The sequence below is a fragment of the Octopus bimaculoides genome, chromosome 18 (genome assembly GCF_046866305.1).
Source record: "Octopus bimaculoides isolate indiv1 chromosome 18, ASM4686630v1, whole genome shotgun sequence".
NCBI lineage: Eukaryota > Metazoa > Mollusca > Cephalopoda > Octopoda > Octopodidae > Octopus > Octopus bimaculoides.
The window spans coordinates 19,260,041-19,278,371 of NC_142945.1; the positions used below are offsets into that span (position 1 = coordinate 19,260,041).

The following is an 18,331-nucleotide window of genomic DNA, read 5'->3' on the forward strand; positions in this document are numbered from 1 at the left end:
AGCAGTTTATGAGTTAAAACAGTTTCCATGACTCATTAGATTTGTAACCATTTGTAACAAACCATCTGGGCCAAACATACTGATCGTCTTCATATAGAAATATGTCACACAACTGCATCAGATGGATAAAAATATTGTATTAAATGAAAGAGAAAAAGGACAACTTACTTGGCCTTTTGAATTTACTGCGAATTCTACAATTTTGAGAGTACTTTCAGCATTATCTGTACCTGTGGAATCAAGAAAAAACAAATAGTTAAGGAAACTGTGAATATGTACATTATTTGATGACATATAAGATGCGTTTTTTTTGTTCCTAAAAGATATCTAAAAAAAAAAAAATCACTCTAGGTCCTATATGCAAAATTGAGCCTCTATTACATGCTTTAATACACTAAAAGATTTTTTTCCCCTTAAATATGCACTGCTAAAATTGTAGTGTATCAAATGCCATGTGTCTTTTATGTCATCAAATACAGTAAATAAAATGATATATATTAAATGCAAAATTTACAGAATATAGAATTAAATTGCTTTACACTTTCAATTTTAACTATTTGTTGTTAGTTTGAAGCCTATCTCAAGAAATGTATCTAATTTTAAAATATGGGGAATAACAAGGAAACTGATCCCTAGTACTCAACTGATAATTGTTTTATTAATTCTAGACAACTGAGAACAAAATATGGCATAAAACCTTCCCAATCATGTCAATTTTTTTTTTTCATCAGACTTAAACTAAAATAGCCATAGAAAAGGTTCTTAAGGCAAAGGAAAAAAAGGAAAAAATATAACCTCAAATCCAGAATTCATTTACAACAAATGATACTTCATAATTAAAATGCTCAAAATTCACAGCAAGTTAAAAATAATTTTTATAGATTTATTCATTTGACAGTTTATTCTCCAGACAAGACTTGCATTAAATATATTTGCACACGGTGGTGCATCAGCATGGCCGCAGCTCTGAGCTGAAACTTTGAAATGAAATGAAAATATAATTTGCCAGTACACTTTCAATATTACATTATTCACTGCATGTTAATCCTTAGTTATCTATGATATATTTCTTTTCACTCAACATGAGACCAATCTTCATTGACTGAATTAAGAGAAATGGTGCATTTAAACCAAATAGTTTTATCCACCTTTCTTCCTATATAAGCACTTGGTATTCCTAAAGTTATTGCCATGAATACTTTCCTTGGGAATTCATTTACAAAAAAAATATTAAGGTTCAATATTAATGCCTTTAACTGTAGTCTAAAGACTGGAAAAAGGCATCATTTCTCTTCAGACTAATTAAAAGCCTTTTATTGTACAAGTGGTTGTACAATATATTATCAGTTTGAAAGTATTTTTAAAAATTGCCCTTGCATACAGGCTCATCCCCTGCAACCCTCTCCAGCTAAGCATCCCTAATCTTGTGGGCTCGCAAGTGCTGGTGCCACATAAAAAGCACACATGCCAGTGCTGCATAAAAGCACCCAGTACACTTTATAAAGTGGTTGGTGTTAAGAAAGGCATCCAGCTGTAGAAACCATGCCAAACCAGACAGGGAGCCTGAACAGCCCTTCAGCTAATCAGCTCCCGTCAAACTGTCCAACTCATGCCAGTATGGAAAATAGACATTAAATGGTGACGATGATGATGCCTATCTTCTGAGCAGTTTTCTTCTAGCTTGTGTTATGTATTATACAGTCTTGTTTCAGTCATTTTCTTTTGCGTGCATGTGTGTGTGTAAGATGAGTGGCCAATGTGTCCTTTTCTAATTTAAGATGGGTGTGATTTGAGGAAAATGTTGCTGCTATTTCCAACTGGTTGAGACACCCTACAGAAGTTTTCCCTTGTAGGTTGTTGTTCAACTCCAGATCAACCCTAATCAAACATCTATGGTGAAAGTTATTCTCGTTGTAACCAACTCATTCTTTTGTGAGTTACAGGAGATTCGGCTGCTATTTCCAGCAAGATTTGGGGTTGAGATACAATAAGATTTTTAAAAAAAGGGAGTGTGTTCTAAGTAGGCCTGATGGAAGGGATAAGTAACATCCACTCAAAATACACATCAACAGAGATCTACTAGCTTGTCTGTTGGAATTCAGTAAAATTTTTCTGCTGTAATTATCAGGTTTATAATTTCAGATTTCAAATTTACACCATGTGCTGGTGCCACATAAAAAGCACCCATGCTGGTGCCATGCAAAAAGCACACATGTTGGTCCCACATGAAAAGCACCTGTGCAGGTGCTATGTAAAAAGCACCCAGTACACTCTCTAAAGTGATTAGCATTAGGAAGGGCATCCAGCCATAGAAACCATGCCAGATCAGACAATTGGAGTATGGTGCAGCTCTCTGGCGAGCCAGCCCCTGTCAAGCTGTCCAACCCACCATGCCAGCATGGAAAATGGACGTTAAATGATGAAGATGGTTATTATTAAACGTATGGAATCACATACTGAAGTTTTTGCCCTGTTTCTACTTGTTTTTTTTTTAATTTGTTTCAGATTTAGTAAAATTACTGTGTTTGTTTTAAATTATCCCTCATGCATCATTTCATTTAAGACCCACTACAATAATATTCCCAGTCTGATGTTCTATTGTCATAGTTATTCCCATTCCCTTATATGATGGCAACAAATATAAAATTATAAACTTATATTTGAACATAAATTATCAACTGACTGCTTAGAAGAAGAAAACTTAACCAGTATGGAATAGAGATAATCTCTTAATTATAATACATACAATTTGATAACTTAAACATTAAATTTATTCAAAAATTTGAACCGAGTTCATTTTTTGTGGTCATTGATTTAAAGTCTCACAAAAAATGGTATTTTTATTTTTAGAAACTGTTCCTCAACCATTTTATACTTTCTATATTAAAAGTAAGCACTTAAATTATAGTTACAGACAAAGAAAAACTAGAAAAAATTATCGACCTGCTCGAGGATAGCGGTACATGTCCATCTGTTTATTATCTGTTGTGGGAGCAAATGTGTGCAAAATATCCACTCGAGTTTCATCTACTTCTTCAAATAAAATGTTGTAAGTCTCATGTCCATCTGAAATATAGAAAAGACAACATTTATGAATAATTACTTTGACTTATAAATAAACATTTTGATTTATTTTTAATATATTAACTACTTAAGCACTAGGCCTAATCTATGAAGAGAAGTTGCATAACTGCTTGAATCATCTTTAATATACCATAAGCACTCATTTTATCAATCCTGAAGAGATGAAAGGCAAAGTGGTCAACAGCAGTGTTTTAAATGAAAAGATAAAATTAAATGCCGCAATGCATTTAGTTCATTTTTCTTTTTTTACAGCCTCAAACATCTCCACTGCCTTTATCATTTTACACAGAAGATAGCATATGCATATCTTTCACACACAAAATTGATTCAAGTTGAAATCTAAAAGAAAAAAATCCCTGGTTCTTCTTCTGTTTTGAAAAGTGCTAGTGAAACAAGCACTTACTATGAAAAAGATTTTCGTGTAAAAAAAATACTATATAAATCTTATACATATAAAATACAATTTTCATCTTAAAAAAAATAATAAATATTGTTGCTATCAGAATAATTGATGTTTTAAATGCAGGAATAAAACCAAAGTATATATTCATATTTTTATCATTCCATTATAAGTAAAATACAAAATTTCACTTCTAAGTACAAACAATTTGGTACTTAAGATGAGGAAAGTAGAAAATATCTAAAGATACAATATACTTGAGGAAGAATATGTAAGCCCAGAAGCAACAACCCCTAGATCCTTAGTCTGAACCATACTTCAGACAATGTGTTATATCCTTGGGGAAAAAATGTGCCTTTTTTTACCAAATAATTTTCAACCAAACTTGAAAAATAAACATATGGGGAGGCATTCATCCATAAGATACCTATTGCACAACTATGTTCATATCTACAAACCAATCTAAGCTAGATTGATGCTGCAAAAGTGTTGTAAAATGCTTTGAATGTAAAATGGTTAAACAAAATTGTCACAGTCCATGCTACCAAATAAAATCTGATATAGAAAAATAATTTACATTATTTACATTTGACGGATATTTGTCCGCATCTTGTTTGTTGTTAACAACAACGTTTCGGCTGATATACCTTCCACAGCCTTTTTCAGGTGCCTTGGGGAAATTTCGAACCTGGATTCTCATTCCTAAAGTAATTTTCGATATTATTATTATTATTATTATTATTATTATTCAGGTCACTGCCTGGAATTGAACTTGGAATCTTAGGGTTAAGAGCACAGGCTACTAATCCCAAGATTTCGAGTTCAATTCCAGGCAGTGACCTGAATAATAATAATAATATCGAAAAATACCTTAAGAGTGAGAACCTAGGTTCGAAATTTCCCCAAGACACCTGATGAAAGCTGAAACATTGTGTTAACAACAAACAAGATGAGGGCAAATATCCGTCAAATGTAAATAATGTAAATAATTCCTCATCTCTTAAATATAGAAAAATAATATAAATGAATGAGTTGCTTACTTTCTAAGTATTTTTTTACAGGTTGCCACCAATAACCAGTGAATCGATCAAATTCTTCTTGAATCACAAATGAAGGCTCTCCAGCACTAACAGGATCATCATTGAGATTTCCAGTACCTAAAAAAATAAAAGTCACAGTTGGACAATTCAAGAACATTTCGACACAGAGAGAGAGAGAGATAGAGAGAGAGATATGAGCATAGTGTGATTAAGGAATCTACTTCACAACTACATGGTATTGTGTTCTATCCTACAGTGGAGCAGACGACTCTTGGGCAAATGTCTTCTACTACAGCCCTGGACTAACCAAAGCTTTAGGAGTGGATTTCGTAGGCAGAAACTGACAGAAGGCATCGAACTGGCAGAAACGTTAGCACGCCCGGCGAAATGCTTAGCAGTATTTCGTCTGCCGCTACATTCTGAGTTCAAATTCCACTGAGGTCGACTTTGCATTTCATCCTTTTGGGGTCGATTAAATAAGTACCAGTTATGCACTGGAGTCGATATAATCGACTTAATCCGTTTGTCTGTCCTTGTTTGTCCCCTCTGTGTGTAGCCCCTTGTGGGCAGTAAAGAAATAAGAAACTGAAGCCAAGATATAAGTGTGAGTGTTTGTGTGTGTGTGTATGTCTCATATATGAGTTTGTGTGCGTGTGGCATTACACACTAATTGTAAAATAAACATCAATCATACAAATTGTTTCACTTTTTGCTATCTTCCAAGAAAACATGTCCAGTCATTCTGTTGTTCATATTCCAAGGAGTAGAGGAAATGTTACTTCGATAAGAAACAAGTGGTGGTGATGGTTGGCAACAAGAAGAGCATCCAGTCGTAGGAAATCTGCTTCAAACAATTTTATCTGACATGCAAGGAGTGGTTGTGTGTTAAGTAGCTTGCTTACCAACCACATGGTTCTGGGTTCAGTCCCACTGTGTGGCACCTTGGGCAAGTGTCTTTTACCTCAGGCCGACCAAAGCCTTGTGAGTGGATTTGGTAGACAGAAACTAAAAGAAGCCCGTCGTATATATGTGTGTGTGTGTGTTTATATATATATATATATATATATATATGTATGTGTGTTTGTGTGTCTGTGTTTGTCCCCCCACCATCGCTTGACAACCAATGCTGGTGTGTTTATGTCCCCCGTAACTTAGCGGTTCGGCAAAAAGAGACCGATAGAATAAGTACTAGGCTTACAAAGAATAAGTCCTGGGGTCGATTTCTCGACTAAAGGCGGTGCTCCAGCATGGCCGCAGTCAAATGACTGAAACAAGTAAAAGAGTAAAAGAGTATAACAGTCACCAACCTACCAGAGAAGACCTTCTGATTCTATGACACAAACTTCCACTTTTAAAGTGATCTAAATTATTAAAATTTCAGGTTAATTCATGTTCCAAACATCAGCTTAACTCTTCAGCATTCAAATTTCTCTCTCAAACATAAATGTTCATTTGTTCACATTGATTTGAATTAGTTTGGCATTACTTTGTAGCTTTGAGATTTCAATGAGATGATTGTTTATTTTCAGAAGGGTGAGGAAAGTGTAAGAATATGGGTCTGGCCAGTTTGAAGATAAAACAACGCTGAATATTTTGGCCCCGTATAGCCAGTATAAATGCTAAAGGGTTAATAATAGCAATGATATTTTATCAAATTTTCATTATTTACTCTCTTTACTCTTTTACTTGTTTCAGTCATTTGACTGCGGCCATGCTGGAGCACAGCCTTTAGTCGAGCAAATCGACCCCAGGACTTATTCTTTGTAAGCCTAGTACTTATTCTATCGGTCTCTTTTGCTGAACCACTAAGTTACGGGGACGTAAACACACCACCATCGGTTGTCAAGCGATGTTGGGGGGGACAAACACAGACACAAACATATACACACATATACATAGAGATATATATATACATATATACGACAGGCTTCTTTCAGTTTCCGTCTACCAAATCCACTCACAAGGTTTTGGTCGGCCCGAGGCTATAGTAGAAGACACTTACCCAGGGTGCCACGCAGTGGGAATGAACCCAGAACCATGTGGTTGGTAAGCTAGCTACTTACCACACAGCCACGCCTGTGCAAAAGTATTAAAATGATGAAAAAAATTATCACCATCAATATTACTAATAATAATAATTGTTTCTAATATAGGTACAAGGCCTGAAATTTGGCGGATGGGGCTAGTCAATTACATCAACAGCAGTATTTTATCAACCCCAAAAGGATGAAAGGCAAAATCAACCTTGACTGAATTCGAACTCAGAATGTAAAGTCAGAAGACATGCTGCTAAGCATTTTGTCCAGCATGCTAACAATTCTACCAGCTCACCACTTTAATAACAAAAATAATAAATAACAACATACCTTTATGAACATGTGTGAGCCTTCTCTGACAACGACTTGTCAGGTGCATGACAGATATGTCTCCATCAAGTACAAATGCCACCAAATCAGAATTTGAAGGGCAAAACATGGGGTTAAGGCAGGTTTGATAAGAGGAAGTACAAACAACTTCAGGAAAGAGTGCTTCATCGTTCTAGAAATAAACAGAAGTTTAAATTTAAAAAGTAAACCCTTTTCATATTCAGATAAATTGTATTCAAAAGATGTCAAATTATTAAAAGATATTTAGGAAGGGTGACACGTAAAAGCACCCACTACACTCTCTGAGTGGTTGGCGTTAGGAAGGGCATCCAGCTGTAAAAACTCTGCCAAATCAGATTGGAGCCTGGTGTAGCCATCTGGTTTCACCAGTCCTCAGTCAAATCGTCCAACCCATGCTAGCATGGAAAGCGGACGTTAAACGACGACGACGACGACCGAAGAAGATGCTTCCAGCTACAATAATACTTGAAACACAAATATACTAAGAAATCATTTTAATTGAAAAAAAAAAAAAAAAAAAAAAAAAATTGGATAGTTTATTATTGAATGCCTCATTGAATAATTGACAGCTCATAACCTCCTTTTATATACCACTGTTTACAAGACATGGTGTCACACTACATTAGAACTTAGCACCATAGTTTTTATGGAGCTGTGTGACTAAGACATATCTCTTTCCTGGAAAAAAAATGACAATCTACTGTTACCACTTAGCCCCAAATCAATCTTGACCAAACAGATATTATCTAAGACATCTCACACATATCTAGTCTTTTTAGGGGCATCTAAGACTTCACTATCAAATGTGTCCTTTCCTTTTTTAAAAAAAAAAAAAAAAGAATGTGATTTCTTGCAGATTAAACAACTTCTTAGAGACTCCCTTGTTGGCTAGCAGACAACTGCAGATTTTGTCATTGGAAGATCGGACTTCATCAAGCTGATAATAAATGTTAATTACACAGTGTTCTTGATATTTATGGCAGTTAAAGTACTTTCTTGGGGGATCCAGGCACACCTCTACTTCCCTAAGGTATTAAATATAAAGCTAAATAAACATGGTCAGGGTGAGTCAAATTTAGGCTAGACTTTGTGCACCATCAGTGATGAACAAAGGACTATCAACTGTTTACTATATTAACACCCTAAAAATTTGAGACAATTTCTTTTCTACAACTGCCACTACTTATTTTATCAACCTTGAAGGACAAAACAATTTCACTAGATTTAAATCCAGTGAAATAATTTACTGAATAATTATTCAACATATTCTACACAGTCATTTCATCAACATATTCCATCTTAAGTCTGACAAACCAAGGGGTTATCATCCAATCAACCAACCAGTTGGAAACTGCAGCCAAATTCTCTCCAATGACACATTGTCTCACAACAGGAAGCACATAATGGACAAAGTAGTTCCAGATAACAAAAAAGCAGGATGTCATAGTTGTCATAGTTGTCTCAATATGTAAAATCTGTTTCTCCCACAGATTAAAACTTGGAACTAGGGATATACATGTGAAAATATTAATGTGTTATGTTAAAAATAATTTAAGATCAATGATGTCTCCTAATCCACTAATTGTCATAGCAACAGCTCACATTTCATTTTAGTATCTGATTAAAAGCAAATATACTCAAGTTATGAAAGCCTGCTATGAAACCTTGTTGCATTTCCCAAACGTGAAACAGATATAAGTGACTTTCCAATGACATTAAAATAATCATAGAAAAACACAATCAAGAAGAAATGGTAATGATTAACAATGTTTGATTGCATAGAGAAGGATGGAAAAGGGGGAAAAAAAGAAGAAAATCATTTTCATTCATTTATTCTACTTTTACAAAATATCAAGAATGTATCTCACAAATATATAGTCTGCAACCAGCAAATGTCTATTAGAAGAGTAATTCAAAATGCATAACAGGTTTACAAAGTATGTGGCAATAGAATAACTTTTTACAGTTGGATTCCATTTGTGGGTTTTTGGGGTTTTTTTTCCAAGACATTTTGTTTAAAGAAAATGAAACCATGGAGAATGTGGACAATAGTAAAAGCCATTGTTCTTCCAAAACAAGAAATATGTATGATTGATAAAAACAGAAGTGATGTGATGGCAAAATTGAGTCATGGTATTACTAAACATGCTAAGTGTGTGAATCATACAATCTTTTTACATTAATATAATATGAATCCACCCAACATTTAACACATTTCAGTATTTTATTTGTGTTACACTAGTATAGTTACTAAAATTGAAATTACCTAATTCCAATTTTAAAACATAACTACATTCATCTCCAAACTAATGCAAAATGTTTCACCTATTTTAATGGCAACATTCATCAAGTCATACATCTTAATCTATGGCCTCTTGATTTAATTTTTGCTGAGAGTTTAGATAAGATTAGTTTGATTTTATCAATGTCCCATATTTATAATGGGCAAGTGATGTAATACCAGACAGATGAAGATAAAGAAGAAAAACCAATAAATATCTTCACAAACAAGGTCAGTGACTTGCAATATAGGAGATAATAATTACGTTATTTCTGGTATTTGTTTCAATTGTCTGTAGACAGTGTTTCCTGAGCATATATTATCTTCAGCCAAATCTGCTGCAGACAAGTATGAATGAATTTAAAACATAATGAATTTATTTATATATTATACTAAAACATCAATTTAAGTACACTTCTATTTATTATTTCACCAACAATGCTGGTAAATAACAAAGAACAAAATTAAAATGACAAGTAATGATCTTTTTGTTTTCAATCTTCTATTAAAATCTCATCATGATTTTTTTACTAGCGTTTTAGTAACCAAATACAAGGTCAAGTGAGGTCATGTACAATATGTAACTGTATATTTTCTGTCACACTAAAATATTTAGTCAAGAATCTCCATTGGTTACAGGGTAAACAAAACTGCTGCAGATGAAATCAAAGCTTAAAAACTGATGTTTACTATTTAATTTTTCGTTCGACTTCCACATCATCATGTTTACATCCATTTTACCCACAGGTTAGACAGATCTTTTCTGGCACAGCATCTCACCTCTTATTGCTGATCTTTGTCATCTCCTTTTGAGATTTTCCTTCACTTCTTCCCAGGACTTCCTCAGTCTTCCTCTTTCCTGGTTCCTTTTTACTTGGACTGCTGGTACTTCTTTACACATCTCTTGAGCATACTATATCTGGTTCTCCTCATATCCTGTTTTTCTCTCTGCTCCATTTGTGCTCTGTCATCTATGCACATCAACATTACACTCAAGTGGGAGCATACTCACCTAATTTCCTTCTGACTTTTGTATATCCCTTATAATCAATGCCCATGTCTTGCAATCAAGCAGCACAGTACTTCAGACAAATTTCATTAACCTTTTCCATCCTGTTCTCACTCTGGCTACTGTGCTTTCAGAATACTTTAAGCATTTTGAAAGAATTCCTTTATGGATGCTCTTACTGCTAACCACACTTGTGCAATGTTACAGATAAGGTCTTTCTTCTCTGTGATCTTGATGCACTTCATGTATCGACAGGTTACATTGTGTGCGTCCCACTACTGATAATGTACATAACTATAGATTCCATTGTATTTGTGACTGTCAAAATTTTGACATGGTTTTCTTAGTAGGATGTCATCAACTACTTTGCAGCAGGAACAAGGAGAATTCTATACTACCAGCACTAAAGATGTGGTATTTCAAGATAGTTCATTTCTTGCTACTCTATTTCAGTCTTTAATTCTGAGTTTCTGCTCTCCTACATTACATCTTCATTACAGCTTGCAGAAACCATGACTACTCTGTCCAGATAAGGAGGTACCCAAACTGTCAGGGTTATGCAAGTTGCCCAACTTCCAAAATGCATCATCACCTCTATGTCTATGAAGCTATGTCTCTCCATGTATTAGAGGAGCATTTGTCTGAAATATATGGCAGTAAAATTGAGGTATGGATTAAAAAGGAGGATGTTTATTTCCATGTTAATAGTTTAACTCTTTAGCATTTAAACCAGCCATATCCAACCCAAATATTTTACCTGTTTTATTTTCAAATCAGCTAGATCCAGCCTCTCAGACTTACTCTACAATGTCATTCTAAAAATAAACAATCAAAATCTCAAAGCTATGAGATAATGCAGGATTAATTCAAAACCATGTGAGCAAATAAGCATTAGATTTCACATACTTATCTGAATGCTAAAGGGTTAGACGACTGAACAAATGGCAGCAAGGCATATTTGTTATTACAGGAGGCAGGGGGGAAATATGTGAACCACCGATCTACACACAGAACTGTTTATCAGCTCTCCTCTCCAGTTTTATCAATTTCATAAAAAACACTAAATTTCTACTGCAAACTGTTTAACATTTAACAACAATTATTTTCTAAGAGACAATTATTCCTACCAGCTCTAAACATTTACCACTAGTTCATTATAAGGTCACCACTACATGGCTGAAAAATGATTAGGCTATACAATTTGGCGAGATCTTACAATGTGTTCTGATCATCTTAAATTTTTTCCTCCAGCAATGGATATGAGAAGTGGTGTAGATGTCTTAAGATTACTTCTATAAAATATGGTAAATTTCAACTGCATACTGTTTACTCTAACAACAATATACAAAATGATTCAGAAGTCCCTTTACCCTTTAAATGTTATATAAATTCTTTACTTCTTTATTTTGTTACAATTTTGTTTTTAATACAACTTTTGCATTTTGTTAAGACTAGCCTTTAGTATATTGTTTTACATATTTTAGAAAAATGTCATTAGGAAAAGATAGAATATTCATTGACCCCAAAACAGCAATTTAACCCTTTAGCATTTAAACTGGCCATATCCAGCCCAAATATTCTCTCACAATTATCCATCAATGTCATTCTGCAAAGAAACAATCATATCATTGAAATCTTAAAGCTATGAGATAATGCCTGTGCCAGCACTGGTGCCATGTGAAAAGCACCCAGTCCACTCTGTAAAGTGGTTGGCATTAGGAAAGGCATCCAGCCATAAAAACTATACCAAGCCAAAACAGACAGTGGAACTTGGTGCAGTCCCCTGGCTTGCCAGCTCCTGTCAAACCATCCAATCTATGCTGGCATGGAAGACAGACATTAAATGAAGATGATGATGTTGATGACATTTGACAGAGTAATCTGAATGCTAAAGGGTGAAAGCTAATCCTGCTCAGTTGTTCAGGCATATCTAGTTCAGCCATCCAAGGTATTCTGGTGGGGAGCTAACAGTTTGACTGACAAGACTTCCCCAGAATCTTCAAGCTGTAGTAACCAATAGGAAGAGGCAATGGGGACTGGGTTAATGAACGCAGTTCCCCCAGCTCTCTATATACTCTTGCAAACCCCCTAGCTACCCACTTCCACTCACCTCGTACTTTGAGAGGCCATCCAAACACCTTACCTCATCCTCACAGGGGAGTGCTGAAAAGTTCCTGGCTTTCAGGGTATCACGGAAGGCCTGGTTGGAGGGCCAACTTTCCGAGTTCTTTTACAGGGCTCAGAAAAGCTTAAGGACCACTGCAATAAGTGTGTGAATCTGAGAGAGAGAGAGAGAGATATGTTGAATAACATTGTAACTATCCTCCTGTATTTTCTTGTGCCCAAAGCTAGGAACTTTTCAGCACCCCCTTGTATATATTTCATAGCAACTCCTCCTGGATCATTCTCACCCTCTCATTAAAACACAAGTGAACCATGCAGCTCTTCTACAAGAACCTGCTCTGTCCACCACCACCCCTACTTTCTCACTCATATTTTAACCTCTCATCTCCTAAGGGTTCATAGCTGCATAGTGACTGACTCAATAGTGCTGGTGGCACAAAAAGTATCCAGTACACATTGTAAAATGGTTGGCATTAGGAAGGGCCATCCAATCCATGCAAATCTGGAACTTGGACATATGATGATGATGTTACTAAATGTTAAATAATGACACTCTTATTCTCTTTGAACTCCATAAAAAGTTTGTCATCTTCAGTAGAGAAACAATAATAGACATCTTTCCAAAGAATTAATAGTAACTGCTTCCAATTTAGATGAAAAGCCAGCAATTTTGAAGGAGGGGTGGGAGATAGTTGATACCACTGACCCCAGTACTTGACTGGTACTGCATTTTATTGACCCTGGAGGAATGAAAACAAAGTCAACCTTGTCAGAACAATGATGATAACATAACATGAACTCCAATTGTGGAAAAAGATACCTAGTTAAATAACTTCTATTTGATTGGTAATTATCTTAATGACTCCAGAAGGATGAAAACAAAGCTGGCCTCTTGATATAATTACTGTAAGTGATTTTGTTTTGGTACCCTATCATCTATCTACTCCACCACCTTAAGAAATATTAATAATTTCTCAAATTGAAACAAAACTACAAATTTGTTGCAAACAGGTATAATCAATGTAATCAATCCTATTGAAATCACTGGTATTTATCCTAACTTCATTGAAATACAAACAAATGTCAACTTCAGCAGCTTCCCAACTAAGAAAGTACAATTTCTGAAGTTAAATACTAAAATACATTTATTCTAGTTTTAGAAGTAAAAAAAAAAAATTTTAACTAAGAGAGATAGAGAGAAATGGGGAGGGCAAAGCAGAAGGGCAAAAGTAGAAAGGGGCAGTAGTAGTAGAAAGGCAAAATAAGGGAAATGGTTAAAAAAAAAAAAAAAAATAGAAAGCTCAAGATTGAAGGAAAAGGGTAGAATAAAAGGAGATAGAGACCTATCTTACTCTATTTTTCACAGAAGTGTGCAAGGTTGAATGGGTTAATTTTACTCTGTAGTATCTCTCAATCTCCTTTGTATATGTTTGGGGGGGGTTGCAAACACGGTTTTGAGGAGGAGGATATGGAGAGGTGGACACAGTCCTCAATATATATATACACTCCTTGACAGTATCACAGAATGTGGTATACATATATTAGATATTTCTGTACCATGCTTTTGTTCCAATATTCAAGGTATTAGAACACAATGATCCTCAGCAGACTATGTTGAAATAAAAGATGCACATACAGTTGAAGAGATAGAGTAACAATAGTTCAATTGATGAAATTTATAGCAAAGAACAAGTGACAATGACGATGTTTAAACACATGGGTCTTCTAAATATAGCTACAGAAGATAAAGGAATTCTATATTAAATTGAAACGAATAAAGGAGGTGGGTATCTATCAGAGAAGAAGTGTGGTGTTTCTAAAGAAGTTCAAGGGAGAATTATAACTAGATTCAGAGAGAGAAAAGGGAAAAGGAGATTTATAATTAAATACTGTAATAAACAGAAATTTGATTACAAAAGAAACTACAGTTAAAAAGACGTGGAATGAGGAAGAGGCTGGTGGCATGGGAGAGGAGCTGAACTCTAAATCACAGTGAGAAAAAGCTACAGAAAATTTTAATTGTAAAGAAAAACAGAATCTAAAAGTATGGAAAAAGTGTTAAGTAGAATGCAGTCATAATCCAGAGATTGAAATTAGCTATAATACGCAAATAAGGATATTCCTGTAACTATAAATAACATATAACAATATAAAAATATTATGAATGATAGCTCAGTGTTACTGGGTCAGAAGACATGTTGCTGGCACACAAAGTTAGCAGCCGGAAAGATATGAAAGGCAGCAGGTGAGGAGGAGAGCGATGGAGAAGAAAGATGAAAAAAGAGGACAGCAGTTAAGAAATGAAAAAATTAATTTTTTAAGAAGAAAAAATTAAAAAAAAAAAAAGAATTTTCCCACTGCGTGGCACCTTGGGCAAATGTCTTCTACTATAGCCTCGCGCCAACCAAAGCCTTGTGAGTGGATTTGGTAGACGGAAACTGGAAGAAGTCCGTCGTATATATGTATATATATGTATATGTGTGTATATGTTTGTGTCTGTGTTTGTCCCCCCAACATCGCTTGACAACCGATGCTGGTGTGTTTACGTCCTCGTAACTTAGCGGTTCGGCAAAAAGAGATCGATAGATTAAGTACTAGGCTTCCAAAGAATAAGTCCTGGGGTCGATTTGCTCGACTAAAAGACGGTGCTCCAGCATGGCCGCAGTCAAATGACTGAAACAAGTAAAAGAGTAAAGAGTAGAGTAACATACACAGAATACTGGAAATTTCTAGGATCCCAGTATTTGACTGGTACTTTATTAATCTAGGAAGGATGAAAGACTAAGTTGATCTCAGAAGGACTTGAATGCAGAATGAGAGGCCAGAGCAAATACAAGTGAAGATGAAGAAGATGGAGAAGATGAGGAAGATGCTCACATGAATTTGAGTACCTTCACGGAAGGTCACTGACTTTATGTTGCCTGATGATTGATTGGATTTTTATATCCGTCATGAAACACTTAGTAAGGATGTGTTAATGCAAACATAAATGATATGTATATATTATTTCTTTTACTTGTTTCTGTCATTGGATTGCTGCCGTGCTGGGCACTGCCTTGAAGGGATTAGTCCAAGAAATCGACCTCAGGACATATTTTCTAAAAATTGATACTTATTCTACCAGTCTTTTACCAAACTGCAAAGTTACAGGGATGTAGACAAACCAGCACTAGTTGTCAAGTGGTGGCAGTGGACAAATACAAAAGCAGATACACACACAAACACACACACATATATATATATATAGGTCAAGCTTCTTTCAGTTTCCATTAACCAAAAGGATTTGTTCAGTCCAAGACTACAGTATGCCCAAAATGTCACACAATGAGACTGAACCTGAAACCATGGGGCTAGAAGTAACCTTTTTACCATACAGCAACACAGCCACCCACACACTCACAATATATATATATATATATATATATATATATATTATTGCATGCAACAGACTAATATGTGAATGAAACATGATCCCAGCCAGGAAGATGGAAAGTGATGGAATTCTACAGAAGACAAGGTCAGAAAAGCAAGCTTGTAAAAAAAGAAATAGAGGAAAGTGGGGGAAAAAAGACACAATATCAACTGATTCAGAAAGAAGTTCCAGGATCAGGTATATCTAAGAGGTTTGCTAATGTTCTACACTATAAAAATCAAAATGAGGTGATCAGAATTGCAAGGCGATCAGGTAGTGTAAATCAAGATGTTGGTGAAAAGAGTGCTTGGAATAATAGTCACACACACACTCTCACCAATGGTGAAATAAAAATGGCATGGAAACAATACTGCAAGTAGAATAAGTGGGGAAATGAGAGGTTACCTCAAGCCACTGAAAAGTAGCTATTCTCAATTTTCAGAAGGTGAGTAAATAGGAATTGTATATAGTACATATAATGTGCACAATGTGTATACAAAAAGTATGTGCAAGCCTACGGAGAAGGATTTTGATAGTTAGCTGACTTTATTAGCAATCAATTGAGTGTTGTGAAAGCATAGTAATCAAGACATGGGATAGAAAGATTCAGGTAGCTAGTACTTCTGTTTTACGACAAAGAGCTCCTTCTAAATGGAAAGTATGCTGTATGATGCTTACTTATATATGAAGTGCAATACTGCATGATAGCCAAAGATAAATAATAAGTGCAGAGGATATACAAACTGCACTGGGTATGTTGTGTTAGTAAGCATGCACAATTGAGCACAAATGTACTCAAAGAAAACTGGGCATCATAGCTATCTGTTATAAAGTGCAGAAGAGAATATCATGATGTTACAGACATATAGTGCATATGAAGAAAGATAGTTCATTTACAATATGTTAAATTATATAAGCTGAAGGAGCCTGCAGACGAAAATAATAATAGATGACATGGGCAAAGTTAATGAGAAATAAAATCAGGTTACTGGGCTTCAGAAAGATAACAAGTAACTTCAATGAGAGAGAAAGAGAGAGATAGATAGACTGTGTTGAAAATAACATGTATGATGCAAGCCAGCATGGAAAAGTAGTCATAAAAATGATCTGGATGATGACATATTTGTAGATCCATCCAATCTATGCGGTCATAAAAAAAGAAATGAATATAAAATGTAAACAGCAGGAGGTTGAGATACAATGAAAATTTTCTAGTTCATTGCTGAAAAATATAAAAAGTGATAGGAAGGGAGGAGACTTGTTACCTGGCCATGACCCAAACAGAACACAAATTGCATGACGACTGATGACAAGTCATTTTTGTTTTTGCTTTTCTTTTTTATTGTTTTAACATTTGTCAGTTGAGTTTGCTAATCTTTTGTGTAAAATAAATACTTGCCTTTTGTCTGTGCCTATTAAAAAAGAAACTTGAAAGAAACCCATAAAGTAACCTGTTTTTAAGACTAAGTATAGCAATCTATTTCTGTCTACTTATTTATGTCAGTTTGACTAAATATGCTTCTTTAATCTCAGCATTCAGAGCACTAAGTCAACTAACACTTAAAAATTTGAGGACATTATCAGTGTGACAGAAATACCACTCCATGACTTAAGTTTGTTAAATGACAAGGCTTTAATACGTAATTCACATACAGTAGTCACATACATCATTTCCTAAAATAATGAAAAAACATTGCAATAGGATTAAAAAAAGAACTATTGAAATTATATTGCTAAAATTTCTTTGAAAATTAGTGATTTATAAAGCCAACATCCAAAGAAACAAAGCAGTAATGTGCAACAAGCAAATCTTTTAATGAAGTTAGTAAATTTACCCAAGTTTGTTTGTCATAAAGAAGCACAAGCTTTAACTTTTTGAGCGACATCCTTGTTTGTAAAGAGAAATTTGAAGTGTTGAGATTAGCACTGAGTAAATAGTATTTAGGATATCACCAAGTAAATAGATTTGCTCAGTGCTATCCTAAACACTTAAAATCTTTCTCTCTGAAGATGGGCTTTGCTTGAAATACTAGACCTCATGTCTCCTCCATGGTGTGTAATTTGCATCAATTAGATTTATAATTTATTATTATCACAACCCTTCCTAATCTAATATGATTTTTTTTTGATTTTTTTTTTTAAATGAATAGAGGAACTTCTAAACATTTTATTTACTTCTGAGGTCAGCTTTGCCTTTCATCCTTCCAAGGTCAATAAAATAATAGTCAAATACTGATGGAGGCCAGTACTTGACTGCTTCCTGCCACAAAATTTCTAGTTTTTCATTTCAATTCTCTAAAATATTTACAATTATTAATGACATTTGACTGAACTAAAAAAAAAAAAAGTCATGCATACTATTTAATGAGTGATAACATATTGAGTTTTAGCTTCATGACCTTTAAGTCTACTTCAGGTATAGTGCTGTACTGAACAGAGTAAATTATCCAATAAGCATCGTTTTTTTTTTTGGGGGGGGGGTTAAAGATAGATGTTATAATTTCTTCAATTATTAACCCTTTAGCATTCAGATGACTGTGTCAAATGTAATGCTTATTTATTCATACTTTTTGAATTCATTATGCATTATCTTG

General features: G+C 34.7%; 1 protein-coding gene across 3 annotated transcripts in view; it reads right to left on the bottom strand.

Annotated features, from left to right (window-relative positions):
* Positions 1-18,331, bottom strand: part of LOC106882202 (dipeptidyl peptidase 9) — a 98,405-nt gene that overhangs the window by 32,826 nt on the left and 47,248 nt on the right. For all 3 annotated transcript variants that reach the window (XM_052974482.2, XM_052974481.2, XM_089365894.1), the window contains exons 3-6: positions 6,891-7,062; positions 4,525-4,641; positions 2,944-3,066; positions 169-230 (exon numbers count right to left, since the gene is read on the bottom strand). In XM_052974482.2, the coding sequence (XP_052830442.1) occupies positions 169-230; positions 2,944-3,066; positions 4,525-4,641; positions 6,891-7,062 (474 nt within the window). The remainder of the gene's footprint in view (positions 1-168; positions 231-2,943; positions 3,067-4,524; positions 4,642-6,890; positions 7,063-18,331) is intronic.